The 12,500-nt window shown below is 45.1% G+C and overlaps 1 protein-coding gene across 3 annotated transcripts in view; it reads right to left on the bottom strand.

Moving 5' to 3' along the window:
* Positions 1 to 12,500, bottom strand: part of adamts17 (ADAM metallopeptidase with thrombospondin type 1 motif, 17) — a 171,222-nt gene that overhangs the window by 1,336 nt on the left and 157,386 nt on the right. For all 3 annotated transcript variants that reach the window (XM_063187709.1, XM_063187708.1, XM_063187706.1), the window contains exons 22-23: positions 2,359 to 2,536; positions 1 to 667 (exon numbers count right to left, since the gene is read on the bottom strand). The exon at positions 1 to 667 is cut by the window's left edge and continues 1,336 nt beyond it. In XM_063187709.1, the coding sequence (XP_063043779.1) occupies positions 516 to 667; positions 2,359 to 2,536 (330 nt within the window). In that variant the 3' untranslated portion in view covers positions 1 to 515. The remainder of the gene's footprint in view (positions 668 to 2,358; positions 2,537 to 12,500) is intronic.

Below are 12,500 nucleotides of genomic sequence, written 5' to 3' on the forward strand. Positions count from 1 at the left end.
AAGATGGCCGACCTGTGTGGCAAGATGGCCAACCTGTGAGGGTGTTCCGGACTCCCGTGCAAGGCATCTGGCATTCTATATCTAAAATCTATGGGATTAACAGTGACTTCCCCTTGTGTATCTATCAGTCACCTCCTTTGGTTTACAGCAACACAGAAAACTCAACAAACAAAACAATGTTTTCAAGTCTTTTTCTTCTGAACATCTGGTAGCTTTTAGGTCTCATTTGAAATGTAATGTTCATGTAACATGAACCCTAGATTTAGAAATGTAACATTATTATGTCATTTATAAAAAAATAAATCACATAACACTTATGTGTATGTATAATAATAATAATAATAATAATAATAATAATAATAATAATAATAATAATAATAATAATATAATCATAATTACCATAATAAAACATTTCAAATCATAATAATAATCATCACTGACACACAGTCAAGTACAAGCACAGTCATGTACTGTACAATGAAATACACCCTATGTATGTGCCCGCCACGGGGCTATTAACTGCTGTGTGGCATTTGCTTGGCATAAAAGTCTCTGCAGGTCTGGCAGCAGCGCTGGTACCACCTCATGTCCTGGCACAAGTTCTTCTCGCGGATCACCCTGCAGTACACCGTCCACTGGTCCCCTGTGCACTTGTACGTCAGCGCCGCTGCAGAGAGAGAGGGAGAGAGGGAGAAGGTAAGAGAGAGAGAGAGAGAGAGAGAGAGAGAGAGAGAGAGAGAGAGAGAGAGAGAGAGAGAGAGAGAGAGAGAGAAAATGCATAGTGTAAGACAAACGAGACTATAAGACAAGTATAATGGTCACTTGTGGGCAGAGAGAGAGAGAGAGAGAGAGAGAGAGAGAGAGAGAGAGAGAGAGAGAGAGAGAGAGAGAGAGAGAGAGAGAGATAGAGAGAGAGAGAGAGACAGATGCCAACACAACACATGAGGACCATGAGGTCACTTTTACCACTTCGCCACGCACCACCATGACTCATGCATCATGCAACAAACCCCACCCTCGGCCAACCATAGCCATCGGTGTCCAACATGGACGACGCTGTGTATGTTGGAGGTTTTACCCTCAAAGTCCATCTGTGATGAATTGAACAGAAATACACTGTATGTATGCATACACAGTATACCTTAAGGTCAATCTGGAATGAATTGAACGGAAAAATGTATGCAGTACCCACCACATCATCTTGATGAACTTTATGGACTTTGGGTGGACAGATGGCTTTTGCATCTGACCTCTATGCTCCTCCAAAGAGGAAGGGAAGTGGAGCTGCCTTGTTGAATGTAGCCACAGCAGGTGGTGGAGGTGATATTATCACTTTCCACCATGACTCATACAACAAACCCAACAAAAACAACAAACCCTCAAGCTGTGCTTGAAGAGCAAAAAATACTGTACCACACAAATCTATTAGCAATGAGTTGAACAGACTTATATTTATATACGAAGTTGGCCAAACTAAATTTGATCGACTAAGAGGGCTTTGCATCGACCTCTACTGTACGCTCGTCCAAGATGGATATTTAGTGTAGGTTGGAGGTTTGGCGCCGTCTGCTGAGATGAGGAGAGAGGTTGAGCTGCTGTGTTTGCTAGTTGTGTAGCTGCTGTGCTGTTCAATAACCCAGCCCCGAGGCAGATGATGCAGCTGACGTTATTACTGGCCATCATGACTCGTACGCCCCAAGACCGTCAATAGGCCAAGCTATGTTTACAGAGTTCAAATGCAAAACTCACAGTCCATTTGTGATGAATTGAACAGAAATATGTTTGCATAATTGCGCTGAGCGTTATTATCAGTCCAACTGTAATGGGATTACTGCAAATTGCGGTTTGATAGAGATTCATTATGGTGCTTTGCAAATGTCTGAAGACGGACTATCACTTCACTTTCTGTTTTCCGAAATGTCAAAGTAAGTTGGAGGCTTTATCCTTCCTGTTGTGTGTGTAACAGTGCTGCCAGCCCACCCAGACTGGGAGAGGTGATGGTGTTATTGTTGTGTATATCAATAATGCCTTCTCACCTAATCTACAGTGTAGGTGAGGTGATGGTGTTGGCGTGAGGTGTATACAGTATAGATTAATTGTGTGTTAAAATTGTGTGAGGAAGTTGTGTGAGATTGAGATAATACTCATCCAGTCTGGGTGATGGTGTTGACATTGTTACTGCATTGTGCTACTGTATGTGTATGCATTCTGTGTTGATGCTGACATTGATATTGTAGTTTTGTCGTAATATGAGTTTACCAAGTCTGGGCTAGGTCATGGCGTTGACTACGGATATACCGTATTGTGTTTAACAGTTGACTATATGTTAGGTACTGTATGTCTGAAACGCGTCCTTACCCAGTCGGGGTGAGGTGATGGTGTTGACGTTGACCTTCTCGTTGCAGGCCCCCTGGTGACACTGCCGGTACGCCGCCGGCTTCAGCACGGCTGGGCAGTCGTTACCGTGCCGACCGGTCACGCGGTGCATACACTGGACGACCCGGGACTGTAGCGCCCGACCGCACGACGAGGAACACTGCAATACATCGTAGTGCGGTGGTTAGCACATACATTACAATGGCAGACACACACACACACACACACACACACACACACACACACACACACACACACACACACACACACACACACACACACACACACACACACACACACACACACACACACCCTCAGGGCTAACAAGGCGAAGGCCTGCTGGCTGTGTGTATTCAGTCCTAGCTTGTGCTTTGCCCATAATGATGAAGAGGGAGAGGAGACAAAAACACAAATCAGCGCGGTCGGTCCAGCCCTTCAGGCTAAATCAGTAAAGGGCCGAACCGCATCTCACGAATGAATCACATTTGCCAACTAGCCATAAATATTAACGATGAGAAAACTATTATATTCACTCTCGAGAGCTCATTACAACTGCAAAACAAGGTAATGAGTGTGGTATGATTTACTCTGAAACAAATCTTGTGCATTTCATCAAAGATGTTGGCATGATCAAGCTTGATCTAATGAGCCATGTCCAGCCATCAAAACTGATAAATGTGAAATTAATGGGGGTTATTTGTTCCAACGCTGACCAGATAGGGTTTCAGCATTTCCTCACGCAGTTTGGAGAGGCAATATTCCAGTGCCAGCCAGTAATGAACAGCTGAATGGGAGCAATTAAGTCAACAAAAATACACGAGCATCATTCTGTCAGTAAGGTCTTTAACTGCCTCGGAATTTTATGGGGCCTGACAGAACACAAAGGCAATGAGCAAGCCTGGCAAAACACATGTTCTGCTACAACACTACAGTATAGAATAGAATAGAATAGAATAGAAAAGAATAGAACAGAATAGAACAGAATAGAATCTATCTTCATTACCACTCTAGAATGGAATAGAACATTCCAGAACACAAATCTTTATAGTCATTCTATCACATGGGAAAACAAATGTAAATAGTACCTTGTACCATGTTATAGTGAACCAACAAATGCCAAAAAGCTCCTAACTTTACTTCACATGGAGGTTAACATCTTATCCAGCTGTTTGAATCTATCATTCTGTCGCAAGTATAAGGATGTACATCATAGGAAAGCTTTTACAGTACATCACACACGTACATAGCCTACACCCCTCACCCCACGCCATCAGCTCCGCAGTAAAATAATATGGGGGTGAAATTGAAACCCTAAGGTCTGGCGCGGCAACCAAATGAGCAATTTGTGCGTTTGGTACATCCAGACTGAACTTCAAGATGCAGCAGACTTGTCCGCTTGACATTTCATTGACTAGACAGTGTGGACGCCCACCCCGTCTACCAAAAGGTCCCAGCACGACGAGCTAATTATATCCGTCCTCCTACATTACGCAACTCATCTGTCCACATTTGCATAAAGCCAACCCACAAGTGACTGGGAGAGCTAATCAACAGTGTACTGTATGAAGTACTTCTTAGTAAAAAAAAACCTAAACAAATAAGGCGAGATAAAGACGCACCCAGAGACAACAAAAACAAATTCAAGCAGTGCTCTAATGTGGGAGAAAAAACAAAGAGAAAGAAATACAGTTATTGACTGAATAATGCATTACACCACCACCAGAGCCCTCCACCAGGCACGCGAGTGAGCCGTCAGAATCCTGATAAGGCCTGAGTGTGATCTTCACTGCTTCCCCACACAGTGAGAGGCGCGGGGGATAGTCTCTAATAACTTGGCGAGCGAAATTAAATTGGCTTATCAACGTGATACTTTAATGCTCTCGAATAAAAGTTGCTCTTTGATTCGTTTAGTACAGTACGTATATGTGCTGAAGTAATACAAGCTTGGCTGAGGTATAAAACAAAAAGAGTTGTCGTGGCAGACTGACAAAGATGACAGCATGAAATGTGTCCTGACTCAATTAAGACTAAAATAATCCCATGAAGAAAGTCACGAACACCACTAGAGATAGGCCAAATAGGGATGGAGAGAGTGAGAAAGTGTATGATGGAAATGGGTGCCTTGGCACCATTTAGCACATGGTGTGTGTGCAAGCTTGTGTGTGTGCGTGTGTGTGCGAGCATGTGCGAATATATGATCATGCGTGTATGTGTGTGTGTGTGTGTGTGTGTGTGTGTGTGTGTGTGTGTGTGTGTGTGTGTGTGTGTCTGTCTGTGTGTCTGTGTACTAACATACTTCTTTCTGATACAATGTAGCAAGTGTTACATTATGTGTTGCTCTCATAGGCAACCGTGGTCAGCCTGAGCTCTGTCACCACAACAGTGCTTTACTGCTTCAGTGGGCGAGTGAACAAGGGCAACGTCGCCATTGCAGTGAAAATGTTAAGAGAGCAAGCACATAAGTAAAATGCATTTATATAGCACTTTTTACAGTCACAAAGCACTCATTACTGTAAGGTCATCACAGTCGCCAGATTGTACGATTCTACAGCGCAGTGTCTCAGCAATTTTATAAAAGTTGGAAGGAGGATGTCTGTTTGCACTCCAGCCTCTGTGGTACTCACGGTCTAGGGCTGTAGAATGAGCACAAGCTGGGCTACTTCTCATTAGACCCTGGCATGATTAGCACCCAGCATATTTAATCAAATGTTTTTCATTTTGGTGTACAAAATGACTGACAACTCAACGTGCAACAAGTTTTTTAAAGTGGCAGCATTTTTATAAATCAAACATCAAACTAGGGCTGCACGATTATGGAAAAAATCACCATCACGATTATTTGGGTCAAAATCATAATCACGATTATTTATCACGATTATTGATTTTTGCTGATAAAAAAAAAGATGACAAAATCAAATATAACCAAGAATGAATTATATACGAGATGAGCAAAATAAAATGAATTGTAATAATTATGTAAAAGGTAATAGCATGAAACTTCAGAAACTCCAGAAACGCCAGTCTGTCAGTATATTCTCTTCAAGGACGCTCTCGAAGGTAGGTCACTATTGCCACGATTAAATCCCTATTGAAATCACGATTTTGATATCATGATTTTATCACGATTTTCGCTTATTTTCGATTAATTGTGCAGCCCTACATCAAACACCATCAATATCATTACACCATATGCCATGGTTTGGTCAGTGGCTGGTCAGCGTTTGGACTTCCATTGGAAAGCCGTAAATAACATTAGTCGTGCAGCACCGGGCTCCAAGTCTTCAAAACATTTTTTTAAAAGCCTGTAGTGTGCTGCTTCATGTCTGGAACCCTCCTATATGAACCTGTATGGATGATTAATTGGGAATGACACTATTTGGCTGCACACATGCACCTTTGGGCTTATAGGGCCACTGTGAGACTATCCAGTGACAGAGCACAGCTGGCCTTAGATCACAGGGGGACTGGGCTTATGCATATATACGTATACACTCACTGGTTAGAGTCAAGACTGGATGAGCGTACCATGACAGAGAGTCCCCTTAAGGGCTACCTGTAGTGCCTCAGAAGTCAGGCACACATTTGGCACCCCATTCATCCATTCAGCCATTCACTCATAGTCTTGGCTTCATGTTGTACAGAGCAGTCACAGCAGTCATATGAACTGCATGCAGAACATAACAGTACATGGGCTGCCCTTGAAAAGCCTACCTTTAGTGTTTCAAACATCAGGCACACGATTCACACTATTAATCCACATGAAGTATTGTGGAGCCGTTCAGTCGCAATCTTGGCTTCGCATTGTGCAGAGTAGTCACAGAAATGAACTACAGTGCATGCACTGTGTGTGCACTACTGTGAAGTTCAGGACAAAAGGAACTCTAGTAGTCCTATGCCACTAATATCAGTTGGCATTATGTTATTCCCTTCGTGCTGCTACCAGCGCAGTGACCATTAACTGGGATGAACTTTTTATACACCCAAGGCATACAAAAAATATTCGGAATCACAACGGATGCCGTGAACCATTCCGTGACGAACGATTTCCATGATGACCTCTCTGCCTTTTTGGGGGATCCAGCAATTGAAGTGCAGGGTCCAGGCTCTGGGCACCAGAACATTCTATTTCATTCGGAATCATTCGGCTGAAACCACCTCACAATTCCAACACTGACTACCACTGCCAGAGCAACGAAACATTTTTGGTCGTTCTGGTCATTAGGAACATTTCTTCTGGTTTTCCACCAAGTTACACACTGCTGCTGTTTGAGCACATGCACTTCCCAGAGCTCTGGACATGGGAGATATATGGTATCTCATATCCTATTCGCAACTGCTGCACATCCAAGCCCTTTTTTCTCTATATTTTAACCAATATTGGAAACAAATCTGACTTTATATCCTATTTGTGGCTGATGAGCATGCATGTCTTGTTTTTCTCTCTCTCTCTCTCTCTCTCTCTCTCTCTCTCTCTCTCTCTCTCTCTCTCTCTCTCTCTCTCTCTGACCAATATGCCGCAATATCTCAATTTTGCAGGCAGTCAGGTCACCCAGCAGGGCCTGAATCACACCAGTTGAGTGCTGGTTCCCCGTGCTGTAATCTCCTCTAATCCCAGATCAGCGCCTGCTCAGGGGCATCATTAATACGTACACACAGCCACTCTACTGCCACTGCCAGCCAGGCACAATACAAGCCAACCCGAGCCCCAGCAGACAGGCAACAGGGATGTAATACATGCAATGATGTGGCCCAATAACAGGAATTGGAGGAAAGAACTAAAACTGAAACTTGATAACGTTTTGGTTTTCAATCTTACTCTATCCACCTCTAGTGAAACAAAATGATTGCAGGCATCATTGATACATACGGTTACTGGTATTGTTAGTAGGCGGGCAGGCAAAGGCAGGCTGGTATCACGTCTGTAATACTATATAATATGGGCCAATGCCAGGACAGAACAGAACAGAGTTTCACAAAGAATTGGTTTTAAATCGTATTCCCAATCTCACCACCTCTAGCAAAGCAAAACAAAATGATTGGAGGCATCATTGATGCATACAGCCACTGCCATTACCAGTCAGGTAAAAGCCAGTTTAGTGCGCTGTAAGGATGCAATGCAATGGTGTGATTTGGAATAACAAGAATTGGAGAAAAGAACTGAACTTTGGACAATTTCTCTTTTCAGCCTCGTTCGTTACTTTGTAACAAGCGCACTGCAGTTACTTTGTTGAGACATCAGATGAGAGAGAGGCGATTTAGGTGAAAGCTACCGCAAGTTTCATTAACTTCTTTAACTTCTACTTCACTGAGTACTTTTGCCTCTCTCTTTCTCTCTCTCTCTCTCTCTCTCTCTCTCTCTCTCTCTCTCTCTCTCTCTCTCTCTCTCTCTCTCTCTCTCTCATCATCTCATCATTATCATCATGATCATCACTCTGTCTTGTATGAACTCTAGAGCTGTGCTTCTCATCTGGAGACAGTGACAGGCTCCCGGCTTGATTTCACTCTGCGGAAACCACATGCGGTCCCCTCCCCTGACTCCTGAACAAGGGCCCGCTTGGCTTATTAATCAGCGACAATGTCGTCACGGAGACATGGGGGGGGTCATATGACCTGCCATCCATAACCTGAACAGAAGAAACTGTAGGACACTTGGAACAAGAAGTAGGAACAGGGGCGCACACAGACACACAGACACACAGACACGTGTACAAGCACAACACACACACACACACAGACACATAGACAGACTCATACACAAACACATGCAACACACGTGCACACGCATACGCACGTGCACTACCACAAACACACACGCACAAACACACACGCACACGCACGCGCACGCGCACACACACACACACACACACACACACACACACACACGCACACGCACACGCACACACACACACACACACACACACACACACACACACACACACACACACACACACACACACACACACAGGCTAGGGACTACAGTCCACGGGATGGATTAGCTCTCTTCACCTCACTTCATCTCAGCTGCACCGCTCAGGCCCTCCTGCCTGTCAGTCAGTCAGTCCGGTGGTCTTCACCACACATGGACTCTACTGGCTCTCAGTCCCCTTCTCTTACCGCACACGACCTCCACATACCAGTCTTTCAGCGGCCTCTCTCCCTGCATCCCTCTCTCTATACCTCTGGCTCTCCCTCTCTCCTTACATCGCTTTCTTACATCCCTAACGCCCTCTCATTGCCTCCCACTCTCCCTTCCTCTCATTCCCCCTACCTCTCCCTCTCGCAGTGTCTACCTCTCACTGCCTCTCCTCTCTCCTTAACTCTCCCTCTCCCTTCCTCTGTCTCCCTGTCCCCCTCTCCCTCTCACTGCCTCCCCTTCTCCTAACCTCTCTCTCTCTCCCTGTCCCCCTCTCCCTCTCACTGCCTCCACCCTCTCACTGCCTCATTGCCTCCCAACCTCTCTCTCTCTCTCCCTACCTCTCCCTCTCCATCGCCCTCTCCCTGCCTCCCTCTCTTTCCCTCTCCCTCTCCCTCCCACCTCAGACGACTTAAGCAGATGTGCTGGTGAGGCGGCAGGTTGAAAGGTGAGTGCACCCGCGGTCAGCCAGCACGCAAGGGGAGGCATAAAGGCACAGAGTTTTCCAGCTCCTCTTTTTCTTTTAACGCTGAGGTGAAGTGAGGCGGGATTTCATGACTCCCTTGCTCGGTGTGTTTGGTTGACCTTCATGCTCAAGTCTTCAAGATCATTCATAAAACAACTAAGTTTCATCCAAACTATTGTCATCTTGTAATACTGCTGGTTTAATGATTAATTTCCAGTAGTGGTTGGTATTTTATACGTCGTCTACTTTAGTTTAGCTTACATCCGCTAGGGACTCTCACTGTGTAAGATTTTTAGTTGTTTATTTCCAGAATTCATGCTACCCATTCACTAATGTGACCTTTTTCATAAATACTTATCACCACCATCAAATTTTAAGTATTCATTATGACTGGAAAAATTGCACTTTTCATACATGAAAAGGGGATCTTCTCCATGGTCAGCCATTTTGAATTTCCAGAAATAGCCATTTTTAGTTGCAAAAATGACTTTACTTGGGCCATACTAGAAAATATTAGTTTATTACTTAGTGAACTTTCATGAAAAGATCAAATTTGGCAATAGGCAGCCCAGTTTCAATGAGCAGCATAGTAGACCATTTCCTGCACAGTGTACCTTTAATAAAATAATGAAGACACCAACCACAATACACAAATAGCACCAGAACACACTCGTGCATTACATCGTAATGCGTGCAAAAAGTCGTTCAGGTTAAGTGCCTCATCTTTTCATGGGCAAGTGCAGTAATTAAGTGGTTCTTACTTTAAACATTTTCGCTGAGAGGCTGAAATTAGGACAGAGTTAGCTCATTTAGGGGTTTCAGCTGAACAGTTTCACCAGACCCTGTTGCCCAAAGCACACCATACCGTCATCTAAAACTTCAGCACAGCCCGCAGAGTTGCAGCTAAGACCACAGGCTAAGCTGGACTGTTTGGTAATAGCTAAGACCACATAGCTGGCCTGTATGGTGATAGCTAAAACCACAGATGGACGGCGTGGGGATAGCCAAATAGCCAGCCGCATCAGTGGACAAACAAGCTATCCTTGTACTTTACACAAGTTTTTTTGTTGCTACTTCGCTTCTTTAAAAACTACAGTAAAAACAAGTAATAAAGTTAAGAGCATATCCAGCCGAGTGGTTAGGGCTCTTTCCAGGCACGCTGCCTGTGTCACTCTGCTCTCCTCTCCCGGGCCGGCGAGCCTCCCTGTGACTGATGGAGATTAAATGCTCTTCAGAGGTCAGTGAGTTACTGCCAGCCATAACCTGAGCGGAGGGACCGCAGTCATTTCACTTGTAACAAGAAGTGAACACACACACACAGACTTGCACGTACACACACACACACACACACACACACACACACACACACACACACACGCACGGACGCACATGTGCCTGTGCATGCAGTCATGCACTCATGCATGCACGCACACATGTGTGCACACATGCAGACGCAGACGCGCACACACACACACACACACACACACACACACACACACACACACACACACACACACACACACACACACACACACACACACACACACACACACACACACACACACACACACACACACACACACACACACACACAGACATATGGGGGGGAGGCTGGAGAAACAGAGAGACAGAGAGACACAAGGACACATTAAGACAAACAGACACACACCACGAACAGACTGCAGTCTCAATGCGACAGATTAGCTATTTTGGCTCTTTTTACACAAGCAGTGAGCAACAATAAAACTTGTTTTCTTGCATTTTTGAAAAAGCAAAAAGCACAGTGAAGTGTGGTAAAGCATTGGGTTGATGATTAATCATGTTTGGCAAAGGCTGTTGCCCCCTCAACACACACACGCACACGCACACGCACACGCACACTCAACAAACTGGGGTTAGTGCACCAAGAGTGTTGGCAGGCGTGTTGTGCTTAACGTCCCTAAGTGTGTGTGTCCGTGTGTGTGTATGTGTCCGTGCGTGCGTGCATGCCTGCGTGAGTGCTCGTGTGTCCCTAATGAGAGTTTGGATCTGCAGCAGTGTCCTTGATCCCCTCCGGACGGGGCCACGTTTTATTCTGCAGTGTAAGTGGATACTCACTAAGGCATCCAAGCAAAAAGTAAGATGTCATTACTGCTTCTGCTGCTCTGTTTAAGGAGATGAGCAGATCAGCCAGGATATCCCCCCCGCACAGTGGTGGGTAGAAAAGAGGAGGGAGATGACGCATGGACACACACATACATGTAAAACGACACACACTGTATAACACATGTGTAACACACACACACACACACAGCTGACACACAGAGACATAAACAGAGACAGTTGAAAGGAGAGAGAGAGAGAGAGAGAGAGAGAGAGAGAGAGAGAGAGAGAGAGAGAGAGAGAGAGAGAGAGAGAGAGAGAGAGAGACTGCAAAGAGAGAGAGAGACTGCAAAGAGAGAGACACGACAGGGACAGAAAGATGGCAGCCATGATATGTGTGGGGCAGTGGCTGTACTGAGTGAGTGCATGTGTGATAGTTGCTGGTGTGTGTATGCGTGCGTTTATGTGTGTGTGTGTGTGTGTGTGTGTGTGTGTGTGTGTGTGTGTGTGTGTGTGTGTGTGTGTGTGCACAGTCAGTAGCTAGTGACAGCCACGGCGGATGTCCACCTCTGAGGAGCTCTGACTTATCTGGCTCTCCATCAAAACTCAGACACAGCAGGGGCCTAGAGACTCACACACACACACACACACACGCACACACATTCAATGGCACACAGACACAGACACAGAGACACAGACACACACTGCTCTCTCTCAGTGTATCTGCAGGTTGTGCACTGCGCTGTGGGCTGCATGAGGTAATTCTGGGTAACGCTCGGTACAATCCAACAACAGACAGCCACGGTTGGATTGGCTAGTCTAATACAGAAAATAACAATGAAGTAAATCTTGACACGGATTGTAATCATGTACTGTAGAATAAAACAGTACCCACAATGCATTTTGTCTTGAATTATCAGACAATATCCCCTCGTCACCGTAATTGCCAAAGGTGTCTGTCAGGGATATCAGTCAGCAAGATCTGATACGAGGAGCAGATTCCCAGTCTGAAGGTAGCGGAAGAGGCTGAGATGCACATCCACAGACAAAAGACAGCTGTGGCACTCACATTCACCGTGACACTCACCGTAATCATGTAGTATTAAACAATACCCACAATGAGTTTGTCTTGAAGTATCAGACAATATCCCCAGGTGTCTCTCAGAAGAATGTCAGTCAGCGAGATCTGATACTAAAATCAGATTCCCAGTCTGACGGTAGCAGAAGAGCTGGAGATCTACATCTACAGACAAAGGACACCCGTGACTGTGACACTCACATTAGCAGACAGGGAACAGCTGGGAGAACAAATGAGGCTTTTACAGGATCAAAGGCAACGCCTGCTTCCATGACAGCCACACTACACAGAGGTGTCCGATATTAGCCATCATCTGATCAAACGGCACATGGATGACTAGTGATAAGAGAGAGGGAGAGAGAGAG

Source organism: Engraulis encrasicolus, chromosome 22, assembly GCF_034702125.1.
Source record: "Engraulis encrasicolus isolate BLACKSEA-1 chromosome 22, IST_EnEncr_1.0, whole genome shotgun sequence".
Lineage (NCBI taxonomy): Eukaryota > Metazoa > Chordata > Actinopteri > Clupeiformes > Engraulidae > Engraulis > Engraulis encrasicolus.